General features: G+C 69.0%; 4 protein-coding genes across 4 annotated transcripts; 1 reads left to right on the forward strand and 3 right to left on the reverse strand.

Moving 5' to 3' along the window:
• Nucleotides 1-128: 128 nt before the first annotated feature.
• Nucleotides 129-2297, forward strand: FA09DRAFT_358164 (DEAD-domain-containing protein). Its single transcript, XM_025744919.1, has 4 exons — nt 129-861; nt 914-1028; nt 1082-1383; nt 1441-2297. Exons 1-4 carry the CDS (start codon nt 253-255, stop codon nt 2209-2211), a joined length of 1797 nt encoding a protein of 598 aa, XP_025601082.1. The 5' UTR covers nt 129-252; the 3' UTR covers nt 2212-2297.
• FA09DRAFT_358165 (hypothetical protein) lies at nt 2268-9804 on the reverse strand. The gene is made up of 9 exons (XM_025744920.1): nt 9446-9804; nt 9063-9260; nt 8940-9003; nt 7838-8875; nt 7255-7326; nt 5798-7191; nt 4181-5748; nt 3137-4121; nt 2268-3081 (listed from the first exon to the last, which is right to left on the reverse strand). The coding sequence occupies exons 1-9, from the start codon at nt 9629-9631 to the stop codon at nt 2293-2295; spliced, it is 6294 nt and encodes a 2097-aa protein (XP_025601083.1). The 5' UTR covers nt 9632-9804; the 3' UTR covers nt 2268-2292.
• A 420-nt stretch (nt 9805-10224) lies between these two features.
• FA09DRAFT_327528 (acetyl-coenzyme a synthetase) lies at nt 10225-13285 on the reverse strand. Its single transcript, XM_025741433.1, has 4 exons — nt 12903-13285; nt 12250-12399; nt 11202-12169; nt 10225-11149 (listed from the first exon to the last, which is right to left on the reverse strand). The coding sequence occupies exons 1-4, from the start codon at nt 13044-13046 to the stop codon at nt 10423-10425; spliced, it is 1989 nt and encodes a 662-aa protein (XP_025601084.1). The 5' UTR covers nt 13047-13285; the 3' UTR covers nt 10225-10422.
• Nucleotides 13286-14618: 1333 nt separating this feature from the next.
• FA09DRAFT_324279 (hypothetical protein) lies at nt 14619-18281 on the reverse strand (the record flags this gene model as incomplete). The annotated part of the gene is made up of 2 exons (XM_025741124.1): nt 14619-18092; nt 18156-18281. The coding sequence occupies 2 exons, from the start codon at nt 18279-18281 to the stop codon at nt 14619-14621; spliced, it is 3600 nt and encodes a 1199-aa protein (XP_025601085.1).
• Nucleotides 18282-18522: the final 241 nt, after the last annotated feature.

Here is an 18522-nt window from a genome sequence, read left to right on the forward strand (position 1 = left end):
CAGCCAAGCTGCTGACTAAGCACAAAAAGTGAGCCAGAATTTGGCCCTCGCCCGGGTGCCGTGCTGCCGTGCTGGGAGCTGCCGCGCGCCGCCGCCGCCTCCCGTCTCGCAGCAGCTGTGGAGCGCTCCTTCCTCCCACACCACCCGCACATCCGCACGCTCACTCTCAGCCGCGCCTCGCTATTGCCACAGGCACATCGCACTCCACCCACACCGCCTCGCAGTCGCCGCACAGGCAGCCCGCGGCCCGCCATGGCGTCCGCCTCCTCGTCGCGCGCCGTCGACGCTACGCCGCCGCCGGACAGCGCCGAGGCACAGCTCGCTCGCACGCTCGCCACCGATGTGTCGCTCGCAGAGGGCCTCTCGGGCGATGCCGCCGCGCCGGCGTCGGCGTCGAGCAGCGCCGCCATCGCCGGCCTGCCGTCGGCGCCCGTGGCGCAGTCCTTTGCCGAGCTCGACCTCTCGCCGCCGACGCTCAAGGCGCTCGCCGCCATGGGCCTGGCCAAGCCGACCGAGGTGCAGGCGCGCTGCATCCCGCCGCTGCTCGCCGCCAAGGACGTGCTCGGCGCTGCACAGACGGGCTCGGGCAAGACGCTCGCCTTCCTGCTGCCGATTATCGACATGCTCGCGCGCCTCAAGTTCAAGCCGCGCAACGGCACCGGCGCCATCATTGTCTCGCCCACGCGCGAGCTGGCGCTGCAGATCTTCGGCGTCGCTAAGGACGTCATGACGCAGGGCGGCCACCACCAGACATTTGGCATCCTCATGGGAGGTGCCAACCGCAAGGCCGAGGCGGACAAGCTCGGCAAGGGCGTGAACCTGATCGTTGCCACGCCGGGCCGCCTTCTGGACCACCTGCAGGTGAGCAAAGAAGTGTGCCGTGCCATAGGCTGCCGCTGAACATGCTCTGCAGAACACTCCCGCATTCGTCTTCAGCAACTTGAAGACGCTCTGCATTGACGAGGCTGACCGCATTCTCGAGATCGGTTTCGAGGACGAGATGCGCCAGATCATCAAGCTGCTGCCAGGTGCGTGCCGGCACCACGCTGCTAGCGCGCATCGCTCACCCCTTCGCTCGTAGAGAACCGGCAAACGATGCTCTTCTCCGCAACGCAGACGACCAAGGTGCAGGATCTTGCACGCATCTCGCTGCGCCCCGGTCCGCTGTACATCAACGTGCACGCCGACCTGCGCGCCTCGACGGTGGCGCGCCTGGAGCAGGGCTACGTCGTGTGCGACTCAGATCGGCGCTTTCTGCTGCTCTTTACGTTCCTGAAGCGCAACCGCGGGAAGAAGATCATTGTCTTCATGAGCAGCTGTAACGGCGTCAAGTACCACGGCGAGCTGCTGAACTACATCGACGTGCCGGTGCTGGACCTGCACGTGAGTGCAGGAATCTGCTCAGCTCTGACCTACGCGGCTCACGCATCCATCTCACAGGGCAAGCAGAAGCAGCAGAAGCGGACATCGACCTTCTTCGAGTTCTGCAACGCGCCGTCGGGCATCCTGCTGTGCACCGACGTGGCCGCACGAGGGCTCGACATCCCCAAGGTCGACTGGATCATCCAGTTTGACCCGCCGGACGACCCGCGCGACTACATCCACCGCGTCGGACGTACGGCGCGTGCCGGCAAGGACGGCAAGTCGCTACTGTTCCTGCTGCCGTCGGAGCTGGGCTTCCTGCGCTTCCTCAAGGTGGCTAAGGTGCCGCTGAACGAGTACAGCTTCCCGGCAAACAAGATCGCAAACGTGCAGGGCCAGCTGGAGAAGCTCATCAGCAAGAACTACTACCTGCACCAGTCGGCGCGCGACGGCTACCGCTCGTACCTGCAGGCGTACGGCTCCTACTCGCTCAAGCGCATCTTCGACATCCACGCGCTCGACCTGGCAAAGGTGGCCAAGGCGTTTGGCTTCTCCGTGCCGCCCAAGGTCAACATTGCCATCGGCGCCGGGCTCAAGTCGGGCAACAGCGCGGCCGAGGGGCGCAAGCGCAAGGGCGCCGGCGCCGAGGTGGACGCCGACGAGGACGACGAGGACGTGCCGGTGGGCGAGGAGGAGGGCGATGAGCAGCAGGGCGCGCGCAGCCAGAACAAGTCTGTCGACCGGCGGAGCTACAAGAAGCAGAAGCCCGCCAACGGCAAGCCGGGCGCCGAGGTGTACCGCCGCAATGGGCCGTCCCAGCGCGGCGGCAAGTCGCAGTGGAGCCGGTGATCGTGCCCTGCCCGCGAGCCTGTGTCTGTCTTCTCTCTGTAATCTCACGAGTATGTCACTGCTGCATCACTGCCATTGCTTTCACGACCGAGCGCTGTCCTGCGAGGCTCTGGGCGCCGGCGACGACGAGCCGTGCGCGCTGTCGAGGCCCGTGGCCACGCTGCCGCGCCTACTGGTGTCCGTGGTGCTGTCGCCGCCGTGCGGCAGCGGCGAGTGGGTTCCGTGGTCGCTGCTGCTGTGCATCAGCGCGCCGTGCTCCTCCTCCTCCAGATCGCTTGCGTTGATCGTCTCGTCCAGCCGCGAGCGCTGCAGGGCGCTGGGGCGCAGCATGTCCTCGTCCTCGGACGAGGCGTCGTCGACGTGCACGGCGAGCATCTCGGCCTCGGAGCGCAGTTCCTGCAGCTCGCGCTCCTGGTCGCGCTCGGCCGCCTCCGGCGAGCCTGCGTCGGGCGCCTCGTCGTAGATGCTGCTCGGCAGGACGTGATTGGAGAGCGGCCCGCCTGCTGCGACGCCGGAGGCCGGACGCCCAGTGATGGAAGACGCGCGCGAGCGTGACACGCTTCCGCCGAGACGCGGGCTGCCTGCCGAGACAGCACCTCGCGCAGCCGCTGCCATAGCCGCTGCGGGTCCTGGGTACTGCGGCAGGTCCTCGCCCTCGTCGGCCAGGCGCGAGCCATCCTCGCGGAAGAGCTGGGCGTATGCCGGCAGCACAGGCGCCGAGTGACTGTCCTGCTGGATCGTCGGCAGCGGCATGGCCAGGGCGCCAGAGGGACCCGCTGCGACGGTCGCGAGGTTCATCGGAGCGAACTGCTCGCGCACGTCCTTCGGAGCAGCCTCGGTGAAGCGCACGGGCACCTGCAGCACGAGCGCCTGAAGGAAATGTCAGTTGGAGTCGCGACGCGCTGCCGCTCGTGGTAATGCTCACCTGACCCCAGTCATTGTCGCCACCGAGCGGCTTCGAGCCGAAGCCAAAGCCGAGCTTGACGCGCAGCTTGTGCTTGATGCGCACGTACGGCGACTCGAAGTCGGCGACGAGGCGCGGCACATTGTGCTGCCGTGCGACAGTCGCCGAGGCGGGCGTGAGTGGCAGGTTGATCGTCATGCGCACTCTGCCGCGCGTCAGATCAACGCCGTGGCCGTCGTCGCCTGCGAAGTGGTACGTTGCTCGAGGGCCATCGGAGTCGTCGTCGAGCACGTCCTTGGCGGCTGCAGCGCGGCGCAGGTCGCTCGGCAGCGGCGCGCCCGTGTTGTTGAAGTCGACGTCGCCGTCGATGCTCATCTCGGCGAGCGCGTTGGCAAAGGTCGAGAGGCCGCGCATGGCCGTCTCGTATGCGCGCCGTCCACGGCCAACGCGGCGCCCTCCGGGCGTGGTGCCCTCCGCGTTGGCCTCGTCGGCCACGCTGGGTGCGAACGGGTTTGGCGAGGGAGGCTCCATGATGGTCACGGTCGAAGCGAGGCGCGAGCCGGATGGGCCAGAGCGAGCGGCCGACGCGGCCTGCGCTCGCGACCGCTCCATTTGCATGCGACGAGCTCGGCGCTCTGCTTCGGCAAGAGAGGGCCCTTGCACGCTGCGAGTCGGCGTCCTGCTCATCGACTTGTCCTTGCCCTTGCCTTTGCCCTTCGCCTCGCCTTGCGCTTCTTTGGCCGTCGGCGGCGGCCCGACGATCGCCGTGCGCAGGCGCTCGACGGCGTTCATGTCAGCGTCGGGCGCCTGACCTGCCTTTGTGAGATTGACGTGGTTCAGCACGAGCTGGTGGTCGTAGCCGTTCCGCTTCTTGAGCTCGTCCGACGTCATGGTTGCTTCTTCACGCATGGACGTCTGTCCGATGAGATCCGGCAGGTCCTGAGCATCGACGGCGGGTTCTGTCGGCAGCGGAAAGGCGTTGCAGAAGGTGCGCGAAGGAATCGAACTGGAGGAAGGTGTCAGATGCCGGCACTGAAGGTGCAACAGCCTCAGATCGCGACTCACCAGTGGCGCTCCTGCTGCACGCAGACAAGGTCCATGTCGCGCAGACGGAGACCGCCCATCCCGCGCACCTTGGACCAGCCGAGCGAGCGGCCGACCTCAATCTGCACGCCGAAGCTCAGCATGTCGGCCTTCGGCCCGCCGACCTGCACGTGCGACGGCAGCGACAGCGTGAGGGAAAACGACAGGCCGCCATCGCTGGTGTCGCAGTCGCCCGGTGCGATGCCAGAGTCGAAAGGCGGATGCAAGACGGGACGATGGAGGAAGTGCCGCATGGCGTTGTTCGAGCTCGAGGTTCTCGAAGAGCTACCGCGACTTTGCCTCGCATCTCCGCTGGGAGTGTTGCCAGGGCTGCGATTGCCCACAGCACTCGAGCCGCGCACTGGCGTCGCAGGCGCTCGCGCAAAGGCCGCGAACTTGGCAGGGTCGCTGGGCGCATCGAGCGTGCTAGGCGCGAGAGGCAACATGCTCGCCAATGCGCTCTCGTTGAGCGCCTCGGTCGAGACTCGCGGAGTGAGACGCGGCCGAGGGGAGTCGAGCGGCGTGAGCAGACGTGCAGGTCGCGCGCCTGCTGACGCCTCGCTGAGCGCTGTTTGAAGCTGCGAAGCGGGGATCGCCGAGGCAACTCCCGGTCTCGGACTGCCTTCGATGCCAGGCGCCGCCGGCGTAGCTCTAGCAGGACTGGCAAGAGTCGCGCTCGGTGACGCAGGCACCTGCTCGTTGGCTCTCTCTGCCGAGTCGGGACGAGCACTGGGCACCCAGTTCGGCGGATCTTGAGGCACAGACGGCAACCCTTCCGGACCGACGATGGCGAGCCGCGCCACTGGCACTGGCACAACGTCGCGGCATCGCCTGACGATGATGACCGACGTGCGGCTTCGTGCCTTCAGCGAGCCGTCGTTCGGCTCGATCTCAGGAGCGCGCCTTCGGCGTCTTCGAGAGGTCATGGGCGGGCGAACCGGCTCGACGGGGTTCTCGGGCGTGCCGAAGAGCATGCTTGGCGTGGTCGGAGTCACCGGACTCGGCGGTACTGCCGTGCTCTTGCGGAACTGCAGCTGGCGGGCACGCTTGCCCAGCCAGCTTCCTCCGCTGCGTGCTGGACCGTTTGAGGGGCCAGCCTCGGCCGCTGAGTCGCCCTCGGTCCCGGACGACGCGTTGTCGCGACGCTCGCTGACCGAGAGTCGTGCGGGCGACGGGCTCGCGGACGGCCTAGAGCCCGACGGCCGCTGCTGGGCCAGTCCAGAAGGACGAGGCGAGGAGGGCTCAGCTCCGTTGATGTGAGGCAGCCCCGCATCTGGCGCGACTCTAAGCCCGCTCGGCGCACTGGCGCGGTGCGGCGAGCTGAGCAGTGTCGAGATTGTGCGATGCGCCCGTCCGTCGGTCTCGAGGTAGCGCGCCTCGGCGTGCACGCAGTAGAAGGTGCCGCCGAACTTCGTCCAAGACGTCGCGGGCAGCCAGCCGGGGATCGAGAGGTCAAACTGGATGTCGTACTTCAGCGGCGTGTGCGGCTGGACGACGCCCGAGATTGGGAGGTTCGATCCGGTCGGCAGCAGCTCCTGCACCACTTCGGCCTGGCGAGGGGGTCAGCACACGCAATGACCCGCTGACAACGATGCTCACCAGGCGGACAGCTGAGAAGCGCCCAGCATGGTCTGCGTAGAACGAGTAGCCTGAGAAAGCGACCTTCAACGAGGTCACCTTCAGCTCGTCTTGCTTCTCGCGCTCGCTGTCGGGCACCGGAGCCTTGGGCCGCGGTCTGCGAGCCGCGCTCGGTGAGCTAGCATGTACGAGCACCTCTGGCACGGCCTGCTCGGTCTTCGCTGCGCTTGAGGTCGCTACGGCTGCGTCGTCCAGCGCTACGCCTCCGCTCGGTCGCCGTGACATGCCATCAGCGTCCCAGTAGCTCGGTCCGAGGCCAAAGTCCAGCGCAGGCAGCATGTGTGAGAAGTCCGTGGAGAGCGGACGCCCTCCTGGTGTCGCCAGGCCAGCGCTGCTTCTCGGCGACATGGGCCTACCTCGCGGCGATGCGACGCTTGTCCGCCTGACCAGAGGCGAGGGCGGCTGCTCGGTGTCGCTGGCGGACTTGCCCAATGGCTCCGGGCGGAAGCGCGGCGTCGTGGGCGACATCGACGGGTCGGATGGCGAGGCTGGCGTAGTGGCGCGCCGCATCTCGCTGCGAGTCGGCGTGCCCTGCGCACCAGTGCTGCTCGCAAAGGCGGGAATCTCACGCGGCGCGATCGTGATGATGACCGTGCCGGAGATCGAGTAGTTTGAGGATGTCTGAGTGGAGCCGAACATGGTCACCTGGTCGCTGACCGGCGTGACGCGCACCTTGAGCTTGCGCTCGGACGGCGCATAGCTCGACGGGCGTCGCTTCGACGATGGGCCGGGCGTGGCAGACGCAGGACCGTCCAGGGGCCGGACGTTGCCCCGGGGCTCTCCCTGCAAGAACTCAAATGCGGATAGCGGCCCGTCTATCCGCGGCGACGCGGCGGCAAAGCGCGATGTGCCGGCGAGTGACGGACTCGTTGAGGGCAGCGGAGCGGTCGTCGGCTCGCGAGGCAAGAGCGTCGACATGCGGTTGCCGGCTTGTGCCGAGATTGGCGGGGGGCGTGGCCTCGGCTGCGCAGCGTCTGTCGCTCCGTTCGGAGAAGAAGATGTGCCTACAGAAGGCGACGCCGCGACGCCCGTCCCTTGTGGTTCTTGCGATGCACGCGGCGCGACGCTCCGGCTCGGCGAGCTTCGCACCTCGACCCGAGGCTCGGCGTTCAGAAAGTCGAGCACCGACACGCGCTTCGTCGGATTGAGCTCGTCGCCGACGTCTGCCGATGTCAGCGCGCCGAACTCGTCGGCGTCGGCAGTGGGGCTCCGAGGCGTCTTGGGACCCCGTGAGGCACCCAGAGAGCCCGACAAGCTGTGGATCTCGCTGCTCTGCCGTATTGACTGGCGCAGCTGGGCGATGCTGACGCCGCCGGACGCCGCACTGGACGACAAATTGCTGCCAGACGCCTCGGCTGGTGGCACAGATCACGGATGTCAGAAGCTCGCCACGATGTGCTCAGGGCCGCTCGACTCACGGAGCTGGTGGTCTGCGTCGCCGAACACGTCTGCCGCGGGAGGCGACCGCGGTACCGGCAGGGCAGGCGAGCCTATTTGCAAGGCCTGAGCGGCAGGAGACTCCGAGGCGATAGACCGAGGGCTGCCCAGGGGCGATGACGAGGCATCCTGTGGGAGTGAGAGGCGCCGGTCAGCACAGATTCATCAGCGGTCCTGGTGGCCGCGTCACGGAGCACAGAGAACGTCTTCGCATTGCACGGGCGGGAGAGCGCGCATCCTCGAGTCCGTGCTGTCCCGCGAGGGACAGCAACGGGACTCTCGGACGCGGCCGGCAGGGTACGTGCAGACAGGTGCCAACAGCGCTCCAGCAGAGGTTGCTGGAGGAGGGAGATACATGCATGGGGCGTGCGGAGGGTGCGGGAGCCTCGCCAGGGTGGCCTAGTATTCTACAAGAGGCCCCACCGGGGCGTGCGGGGGTGCCTCCTGCGCTGTACTAAGCCGCGCCGGCGTGGCTTCCTCACCCCCCGCAGCCTTCTGCGATGTATCTCCACCTGTCAGGCAGTGCATGCACATCCGCCGCCGCAGCCTAGCGCTTGCCCGCACCAGCGACCTCCCAGCGGCGAGATGCCGCAGAGGCCCACTTTTTGCGCGCATCGGCACCGCCACGCGGAGCGCCGCCCGTCGCCGGAGACGCGGGTGCCTGGGCGTCGCTGCCGTTGGCAGAGGCGTCGGCGATTACGAGCGGCACAGCGGCGTCGCTCGACTCCGGCGCGTTCTGCTGCTCCGCCTCATCTGGATGCGAAGCGGCAGCATCAGGAGCGGCGTCCAAGGTCGACTCGACACCCTGCATCGGCTCGAGAGCGCGCTGCGCCTCCTCCGCGTCGGGCGCGTCCTCATCCGTCGGCAGCGGCGCCGGCGGTAGCGGCGCGTCCACCGGGAGAGGCGGCGCGACCTCGGCGTCGGCAGCTGCCGGCTCTTCCGCGTCCTGCAGTGGCTCCAGAGCGTGCTGCGTCTCCTCGGCGCTCGGCGCAGGCTCGTCCGACGCGCTTGGCGCAGGCGGCAGAGGCGCGTCTGCGGGCAGCGGCGGCGGCACCTCGAGCACTTCTGCCGGAACCTCGGCCGCCGTGCTCTCGCTGGCGTCGAGCTCCGGCTGCGGCTCCTCCACCTGCGGTGCCGGCGGCAAGGGCGCGTCCGCTGGCAGAGGCGGCAGAGGCGTGGGTGCGGGAGCGGCGATGACCTCCGCGATCTCCTTCTCGGAAGGCGGCTTCACCTGCTCCACGGCGCCAAACGCCTCGCCGTGCTCCTCAGTCGCTTCCGGCTCGGGAGCCGCCAGCGGCGCAGACGCGACCTCGGGCTCGGCCACGGGCTCAGGAAGAGACGGCGCAGGCGCCGGCTCGTCCTTGGGCAGCGGGCTGGCCTCGGCTACAGGCGCCGCAGCCTTCTGCTCGGGCACGGCAGCAGCGACCGGCGCCTTTGCGGGCGCTACCGCAGCACGCGGCTCGGGAGAGGGCGCCTTTGGCTGAGCCGAGCCGGCGGACTTGATCGCGCCGCCGACGATGGGCGCAAAGGCGCGGCGGGCGCCGCCCACACTTGCTCCAGCGGCCTCGGAAGCGGGCGCCTGGATGCGTACCTGAGGGTTCTCTGCAGAGTGTACACGCGCGTCAGTCGCGCTCACAGCGGCAGCGAGATGCAGAGAGGCACGCACGATAGTCGTGCTTGCGGGCGTTGCGCAGACGCGTCGGGTACGTGAAGTCGGTCGGCGACGAGCCCTGCGCACAAGCGTGGTGAGCTGCGTGCCAGGAGCGCCTCGACACCCGCGCTTACTCACGTAGACGATGTCGAGGAAGTTCCACTCGCCCAGGCCCGACTGGATGCCCTCAAGCGTCGTCGGGTAGAGGAGGCGTTGGCGCACGGGCGCGCCGGCCGGGCGGAAGGCCACGAGCAGCCACTCGTACAGACCAGCTGAGGAGCACGTGTCGAGGCGCCAGAGCACGTAGGCCGGCGTCGTCGGCGCCGCCGAGAAGATCTGGTGCGAACGACATCAGCGGCTGTTTCAGAATGCAGAGCAAGGCGTAGGTGCAACAACGCGAAGCGAGGGCGATGTCCGGCCATGCGAGGCGAGGCCGGGGTGCGGCCACACGACCGAGAGGCGCAAGAGATACCTCCGCGCTCCAAAGTCCCGATCCGCTGCCACTGCTTCGCAACACTCACCTGCTTCAGCGTGCCATCCCACTCCTCGCGGTCCGTCTTGCCGGCGGCCGGCGGCAGCTGCGCTTCGAGCTCGAGGGCGCCGCGCGCCTGCGGCACTACATGAAGCGCACGCGGGGGCGCTGCATCTCCCGGCAGCGACGCAGCTTCAAAGGCGGCCTTGAGCGCCGGCGAGAGGGCGGCGGCCATGGGGCAAGGGAGTGTGGTGGATGCGAGGCGGTGAGTTGTGCGGGGTGCGCCAGCGGGCCGCTGTCCGCCGGGGAACAACGATGCTGGCTCAGACGGCGGCAGCCAGGCCGGGAGGTGTGTGCGCCGCGGCGAGGAGAGAGACGGAAGGGAGAGGAAGAGAAGAAAGAGGCGTGGTGCTGGTGATGCGGGGAGAGGGAAGGCCGGCGCGGCGGTGCTGGGCGCCACGTCGCGCACGCCCCTAGCCCAGCAGCCAGCACAAGCCGCAGGCGGCGAGGCGGAGCAGCGACCGCACAGCGGCAGGTCGCCAGAGCGCAGGCGGTGCAGCACCCCGCGACGCGCGCCGCCCCGCGCGTGCCTGGCTGCTGGCGGTGCCGTGCTGCTGGCGCGGCTGGCGGTGTGCTTCTTTCTCGCCATGACCGCCACGCCGCGTCACCGGTGCCTGGTAGGCACAAAGTGGCCGGCGAGCTATATCTGATGCAGCGAGATCTGCTCGAAAAGCGAAGAATAGCTTGCTCGCTGCTTGCCAAACGTGAAATGTCACGCTCTGAGGGAGCGGCAGCAGCCTCGGCGGGAGCAGCCACACCGGCGGAGGGCGCCACGTTCGCACGGGACGCGCGCGGGACCCTGCTGCGCCACGTGCAACCCGCCACGACCCCGTCCCGAGGCTTCGCTCGCGGCAGTGTCAAAGGTTCATATTCGCGGACAATGAGACGAGGCAGGAGAAGCGAGGCTGGACACAGCAGCGGGCGGGAACAAGGGAAGCGTGTGGGATGGAGCGAGCGTGAGGCAGCCTACTTCTTGGCGCCAGCGGCAAACTTCTCCTTGATCTTGTCGATGCAGCTGGGGTCGTTGAGCGACGAGAGGTCGCCGAGCTGGTCGCCCTCGCCCGACGCAATCTTGCGCAGCAGCCGCCGCATGATCTTGCCCGAGCGCGTCTTCGGCAGGTCCGTGTCCGTGAGGATGACGATGCGCTTGGGCGCGGCAAAGGGGCCGATGTGCTTGCGCACCTGCACCACGAGCTCCTTGCCGAGCGCCTCCTCGGACTCGTAGTTGAAGTTGGGCTTCAGCGTCACGTACGCGGCAATCGTCTGACCCGTCATCTCGTCGGGTACACCCACGACGGCCGTCTCGGCGACGCCGGGGTGCTGGATGAGCGCGCTCTCCACCTCGGCCGTCGAGAGACGGTGGCCCGAGACGTTGATGACGTCGTCGACACGGCCCTTGATCCAGATGTAGCCGTCCTTGTCGCGCGCGGCGCCGTCGCCGGTGAAGTAGAAGCCCTTGTACGGCTTCATGTACGTCTCGAGGAAGCGGTCGTGGTCGTTGAAGATGGTGCGGGCCATCGCCGGCCACGGCTGGCGGAAGGCCAGCACGCCCTCGACCTCGTTGCCCTTGAGCTCCTCGCCCGACGTCGGGTCGAGCAGCACGGGCTCGACACCCCAGAAGGGGCGCGTCGCCGAGCCCGGCTTCGTCTTGGTCGCGCCGGGCAGCGGCGTGATCATGATCGAGCCCGTCTCGCTGGGAGCGCATGTCAGCCTCAGGCTTCTCACACATCCCACACACTACTCACGTCTGCCAGTACGTGTCGACGATGGCGCACTCCTTCTTGCCGACGTTCTCGTTGTACCAGTCCCAGGCCTCCGGGTTGATCGGCTCGCCGACGGAGCCGAGCGTGCGGAGCGTGCTGAGGTCGTGGCCCTTGACGTGCTCCTCGCCCATGCGGCGCAGCAGGCGGATCGACGTCGGCGCCGTGTAGAACTGCGTGAGCTTGTGCTGCGCCACGACCTCCCAGTAGCGGCTCGCGGTCGGGTACACGGGCGTGCTCTCAAACACGAGCGTCGTGACGCCGTTCATGAGCGGGCCGTAGACGATGTACGAGTGGCCCGTGATCCAGCCGACGTCGGCCATGCAGGCGAAGCGGTCGTTCTCGTGCACGTCGAACACGTGCTTGACCGTCAGCGCCGTGCCGAGCAGGTAGCCGGCCGTCGTGTGCACGACGCCCTTCGGCTTGCCCGTCGAGCCGGACGTGTACAGGATGAAGAGCGGGTCCTCGGACGAGACGGGCGTCGGCGGGCAGTACGGGCGCTCGCGCTTGCAGATGTCGTGGAACCACTGGTCGCGCTTCTCCGTCATGCCGACCTCCTTGTTGCCCGTGCGCTGCACGACGACGCAGTGCTCGACCTTGGGGCACTCCTTGAGCGCGGCATCGACGATGGACTTGGTCGCAATCGTGCGGCCGCCGCGCTTGCCCTCGTCCGTCGTGATGACGACGCGCGCCTCGCAGTCGACGGTGCGGTCGCGCAGCGAGTCGGCCGAGAAGCCGGCGAAGACGACGGAGTGCACGGCGCCGATGCGCGCGCATGCCAGCAGCGCCACGACGGCCTCGGGGATCATCGGCAGGTACACGATGACCGTGTCGCCCTTGCGCACGCCCATCTTCTTGAGCGCGTTGGCGAGCTGGCAGACCTGCGCGAGGAGCTCCTTGTATGTGATCTCCTTGGCCTGTCCGGGCTCGTCGGCCTCGTAGATGATGGCGACCTGCGGGCGAGGGGTGTGAGCATCGGCGCGCGCAAACGACGCGCAAAGGTGCTAGTCCCTCTGCCTCGCGCGCAACTCACCTTGTCGGGGTTCTTGAAGGCCCAGCGGTCGACGCAGTTGTACGAGGCGTTCAGCTGGCCCTCGGGGAACCAGGCCATGTCGCCGGCCTCGAAGCCGCCGGAGCGGACGGTCTTGAAGGGCACATCCCAAGAGATGGTCTCGTTGGCGAGCTGCGCGTGGGGTGAGGCGATCAGTTGCTGATGCTAGGTGTAGAGCAGGGCAAGCGGACAGGAGAAGCGCGCGCGCGGCAAGGAGGTGCTGCTCAGCGCGCAATTGCGCGCACGGGCCCACTGCCCGCAGCATGGACACAAAGAAGCTACATGATGAGGAAGAATGCGGGTAGGAGCACGAGCAGGTGGCAGAAGCGCGCCGGGTGGAGCGGGCAGAGCGTCATGAGACGCCGGGGTGCCGAGCGGGATGTATGCGCGCGCGGCAGTCGCGGCCAAGCCGCGCGCGCGGAGCACTCGCGGCCGGCCTTTTTGCGCGCGCGGCGCGCGTCGGTCGCCGACGCTGCCGCGGCCCAAGGCACCCATCTTCGAGCACGTCACATGCTGCTGAGAGCACACATGCGGGCGGCTCGAGACGAGGCCGAGCAGCAGGAGGACATCGCCCAGTAGCCAGCGCAGCCAGAGCAGAAGCCAGGAAGCACACAGGACCGCGCACGGCTGCTCACCTTGCCCCAGAAGCCGTCGGTGTCCTTGATCGAGGCGGCGTGGTCCTTCTCGTACGTCGCGTTGTCGACCCACGGCTTGGGCTGGCCCTTGCCGGTGATGCGCGACGGGATGTCGTAGACGGGCGAGTCGGCGTACTCTGCCATCTTGCGCGAGGTGGGGTGAGGGTGGAAGCTTGGCGGGGTGTGCGCGAGAAGTGGGTGTAGCTGGCAGCAGGTGTGTGTGTGTGAGTCGGGAGCGTGAAGATGCGCCCGGTGGTATGCAGTGGTGTGGTGGTAGTGAGGAAGCGGGTGTGTAGGCGGGAGCGGAAGTGGAGCGGGGCAGAGGCTGCTTTATGAGGCTGCCAGCGGGAGCGGCGGCGGTCGCCGACTCTCGTCGAGCTCGGCGACGGCGGCAGCAGCAGGCAGGCCACGAGCCACCGCAGCACCTCGTCTCGGGGCAGGCACGGCGCACGGACTGCGGAGGCGGCGGCACCAAGACGAAGAGCCGCAGACGCCGAGGCGCTCGGCGTGTGCCATGAGATGCTCGCTCTCCTGCACGCTGCCCGCACGCTGCAGCGCAGCACGGCGGCTGCGGCTCCGATCAGAAGAAGCGCGCGAGTGTGGGGGCGGCAGCGGCCGTGCAGCTGCACGCCAGCCGCAGCGCGTCTCGGCGGCCATCGGCGGTCGCGGTGCGGCTGGCCGGACGCCGCACGCCCGCATGCCGCAGCTCCGCCTGCCGTAGCCACGGCTTCTGCGCCCTTGAGCAGCAGCAGAGCAGGCAGGCCTTCCGCCGCGCCGAGCGCTGCAGCTGCCTCTCCGCCATCGCAGAGACATCAGAGAGCGCGGCGCTCCGGCGGCCGATGCTGGCACGACAGACGCAGCGACGGCAGCAGCGCCGCCTCCGCGCCCTGCTGCGACCACGGCTGGCCGCTGTCTCGCTGCACCTTTGGCGCTGTGCGTTGGCGTTGGCGCATGAGCATGGAGCTCGTCTTCGCTCCTGCAGGCTGCGTCCCCACACAGTGCAGACGGCAGCGAGTCAGAGTGACGAAAGCCAAGGCGGCCAGCGCCTGCACCATGGCGCCAGACGTTGACCCGGGGGAAAGGCACGGGAGCAGTGTGCGGCGCCATGTGGAGGGCGGCCATGCCCCGCGCGGCGACCTCTGCAGCTGCCTCTTCCTCGTCTTCCCGCAGCACCGCGCACGGCATGCAGCGTCTCAGCCTCGTTTGCTGCGCTGGCGGTGCAACGGCTCGATGTGAGCTCGCTCACCGATGCGAAGGCGCGACGAGGTCGCAGCAGCGCAGATGGAAGCCTGGCCAGACGAGCTCGCGCTGGGTCGCCGGCCGTGCGCCGCGCGCGCGGCACGGCGGCCGGCGGTGGCTTGCGATGCGCGCAGGCTCCGCTCCGCCCGCCATAGCCGGCGCTGGCTGCCCCGCAGAGCAGCACGAGCGTGCGCAGGCAGCGCAACGCCCAGCAGCGCCGCCGCGGGAGACAGCACACGCCGGCTGCCGTCTGGAGCACCGCGCTCGCTCGACCCCAAGCTTCGGCGCAAGCGGCGGGCGAGACGGGCAAGCATGCCGTCCTCACGAGCACACGCGCAGCTGGGCACAGAGATGGAGCAGCCCTGTATTGTCCGCGAGGGGGCAGGTCGGCGAGGCAGCAGATGCAGGGCAGGATGCGGAAAGGGGGTATGGTCATACATGATGGTCGTTAGGAGGGGAAGGTCGTGGTAGAGCAGGTCAGACGTACGCATACGAGCGGCGGTCGCAGCGTCCGGCGCCGAGCATGCCAGAGTCCTGGCCCGCCGCACGCGAGACGGCATCGGCGACGCCACGCAGCGCCTCGTTGCTGCGGCTGCGCACCAGCACGCTCGAGCGGCCAAGCGGCATGGTCGTCAGGCCGATGCGCGCGCCGTCCAGGTCGTCGCTGCCATCGGCCGGCGGCGCGGCTGCGTCGCAGTCGTCTTCGAGCAGCTCGACCTCCGGGTCGTCGAAGCCGGCGCCGGGCGAGCGTGGCGCATCCGTGGGCAGCGGGCGGCCGCCTTGGAAGGGCGTGAGCGAGCTGCGGGAGCGCATGATCTGCTGCGGCGGCGTGTGCGGGCGCTCATCGCGGAGGCTGCGCGCGGGCGAGGAGCCGGTGCCCGCGTCCTCGTCGAGCACACTGTCCTCGTCGTCGTCGACGTCCTGCGGCGCAGCATCGTCCTCGCCCCGTACGGGATGCGGCGACGGGATGCTCTCAAACGCAGCGGTGGCGTCGAAGGCTGCGGCGTCGAAGCCGGACGGCCGACGGCCCAAACTGCTCGCGTTCGGCGCCTCGTTGGCGCTGGCTGGCCGTGCCGCCCACGAGCGGTCGGCGCTGACGCTGCTCAGGCTGCTGTGGATCGGCGGCGTGTAGGTGGGCGCGTAGTACGCATTGGCCATGGGGTACGCAGAGCCGATGGCGTCGCTGGTCGATGGCCGGCGGGACGCCACCGAGTGGCGTGCAGCGACACCGGGCGAGATCGGCATCGCCCACGGCGGCGGCGACATGGCACTCGAGTGCGTCGAGGCGCTGGAGCCGGAGCGGTTGCGGTTCACGATGGCGCGCAGCTCGTCGCTTGGCATCATCTCGCGCGACTCGTCTTCGGTGTTGTCCGTGCCGCGTGTGCTCGAGGCGCGCGAAGTGGCAGTGCTCGAGCGGTTCGCAACGCGCGCAGGGTACTGCTGCGCCGGCGTGACGCCGAAGTTGGCGGAGCGTGGCGAAGAGTCCTCGAACGGGCGGGCGAGCATGTCTGCTGCTGCATCGGAGAGCGCAGACGAAGACACCGACGTCGGGCGAGAGATGTTAGAGGCGGTGATCTTGCGCTGGCTGCCGTTGCCACCGAACAGGCCAGACCAGCGCTTTGAGCCCGTATTGACAAATGAGCGACGCTCAGGCCGATTCGCCAGTCCATCTGCAGACGAGAGGCGGCTGCGCCGGGCGCTACCGGAGCGCACCAGCGATTCGGCCCCGTGCGGTGCAAGCGGCGACGGAGACAGCACGCCAGAGCGCAGATCGTCGACCGAGGCCGTCACGAGCGCCGGCCCGCGCAGCTCCTCGATGTGCCCGATGGGGCTGTGCGCGTGCAGGCCGCGCGCACCCGAGGCGTAGCGCGGCGACGGCTCTGGCGTGGCCACAGAAGAGGCATCGCTGCCGCGCCGCGAGAATCTGGCCGACGTCTCGCTGCCGCGCCGTGCGAACATGCCAGACGACGGCCCGCCAGGACTGCCCAGCGTCGACCACCGCTGTGTGTGGGCGTGATTGAAGTTCGAGGCGACGTTCGGGCTGTCCAGGAAGGCCATGGCGGACTGCGAGCTGCCCGGGCGCACATCGCCGGCACGCGGCGGGCGCAGCGGCGCCTGCTCGACGAAGCGCGGCTCGCCGGACGCGGCATCGAGCAGTTCGACAAGGTCAGACGAGGCGCCTCCTGCGCGCGTATGCGGCCGCGTGATCTTGTTGGCTGAGCCGAGCAACACTGGCCCTTGCAGGCCGCTGCGTCGGCGTGCCTCCTCGTGTCCGACGTGCTCGATCACACTGCTGCGGCTGGACGTACGGCTGCGCCTGCCCATGCCATCCGGCCCGACCGAGCCTGCGCCACTGAGACGGTCGCCGGCGCGCGAATGCATCAGGACGCGCGCACGCATGCTGTCTATGCTCGTTGTGCGCGTGCGTGTGCCTCTGTGCGATTCGTGCGAGGAGGCAGAAGAAGCAAGGTGCTCCGTCTCGCCTGCGCCGCTGCTGAGCTGCCGCACATGGCGCGGAGCGTCGGGCCGCGGCGGGCGCGGCGGAGCGATGGAGTGGCTCGCAGTCGAAGAGGCGCCGAACGAGCGCAGACTCGCAGAGCGCGAGACCATGCCTGAGGCAGGGCCACTGCCCGACGCGGTTGCTTGCTGGCCTGCGCCAAAGGCAAAGGCAGGCGACGCAGTCGCAGTGGCCGGTCGCGCGGGAGACTGCAGCTGATGCACAGGCACCGGCTCGTACATGGCGCGCGCTCCAGGAGGGCCAGAGACGATCTGCACCTCCTCGGCAGCGGGTGTAGCCGTGATGCTTGCGACAGACGATTCGCGCTGGCGCGGCGTGTTCCGCTTGCCTGGACTGCCGGCGCTAGCGCCACCGCCAGACATGAGCTTGCGCAGTCCAGAGACGAAGCCGCTCTTGATCGCGGGACTCTTGCGTGGCGTCGTGTCGCTGCTCTTGCTGCCGCGGCGCGTCGCCGTCTCGGGCGTGCGCGGGCTCTGCGCGTGAGGCTCGACAGTCCAGCCAGCAGAATGCGCAGCCCAATGCTGCAGCGACTGCTCGCGCGAGCGTGGCGGACGCGGCGGCGCAGGCTCGAAGGCGCTGCCTAGCGTCGCCTCGCTCTCTGGCGAGCGCGGGCTCATGGCAGGCGTGCGCTTGCTGAGCAGCCCGCGCTTCGAGTGAGAGCGGGCAAGGCCCTGCTCTGCCGGCTCCTGAGCAGGAGCGGGGACAGGTGCAGCCGTGTTCGGCTGATACGCCCGCAGCGTGTCGATGCCGAGGCCCTGCCGCGTGTCGTCTCTGCTCATGTCGGTGCTCTGCAGCACTTCCTGCGAGCCGCGGTCGTCGAGCTCCGGCGCCAGGCCGCTGCTGCGCCGCGACTGGTACACCTCGTCGCTGGGGCCCACGTCCTCCATCACGCCGACGGGCGAGAGCATGTCGCCGCGGAGCTCTGTCGCGCTGCGCGGGTCGACGCCATAATCGCCACGCGCCCTGGCCTCGGCGGCGTCGAGGGTCAGGAGTGACTCGTCCAGCGCTCTGAAGCTAAATGCCGCGGCAGTAGGCGAGCTCTTCGGCGACGAACGCGTGTCCCTCCCGTGCTGCGCGACGCGCATGCTGCTCGACTGGCTCTCATCGCGGCTCGAGCTGGGCGACGAGAAGGTGAAGCGGCCGCTGCTGCCGTCACTGGGCGTGCTGAGGCCCGCCGCATCGCAGTCGATCTGCAGCTGCGGCGCCAGCAGCTGACGCGACGAGCGCGCGAAGGGGTCCCTGAAGGTGTCGACAGAGCCGGAGAGGGAGCCCATGCGCACCGCCTTTGGGAACTGCGGCTCCTCGTAGAGCGTGTCGGAGTGCGAGAATGAGTCGCGCCCGACAGACGAGGGAAAGGCGCCGAGGCGCTGCAGCGACGACGCCGACGGGCTGGCAGCCAAGATCGCCACCTCTTCGAGGAAGGCGTCGTCGTTCTTCGCACGAGGCCATGTCAGCGTCACAGTCCCACGCCTGCGGCGGCCACTGCGGCGGCTCACCTTGTCCCACATGCCCTCGTCGACCTGCGACGGGCTCGAGGGCCCGGCGATGGAGCGGCGGCTCTTCCAGTTGGACCAGCGCGTCCGCACGGCCTCGACGGGCCGCTCGGACGCGGTGGCAGCCATGGCCGGCGCGGGGCGCGCCAGGCGCGGGCGCAGTGGGAGTGCTGCCCGAAGCCGGGGCGCACGCGCAGCTGGGGCGTGGCGGCGAGACGCGGACGCGCCCTCGGCAGTGGTGGTGACAGACGGGCGAGGCGGTGGGAGCAGCGGCCGTGTCGCGCCAGGGGCGGTGCTGCGGTGCCTGTGGTGATGTGGTGGGAGTGATAGGGCCGAGTGAGTGAGGAGGAGCGAGGCGGCCGGTGTGGAA

This window comes from Tilletiopsis washingtonensis (genome assembly GCF_003144115.1).
Source record: "Tilletiopsis washingtonensis strain MCA 4186 unplaced genomic scaffold FA09scaffold_2, whole genome shotgun sequence".
Classification (NCBI taxonomy): domain Eukaryota; kingdom Fungi; phylum Basidiomycota; class Exobasidiomycetes; order Entylomatales; genus Tilletiopsis; species Tilletiopsis washingtonensis.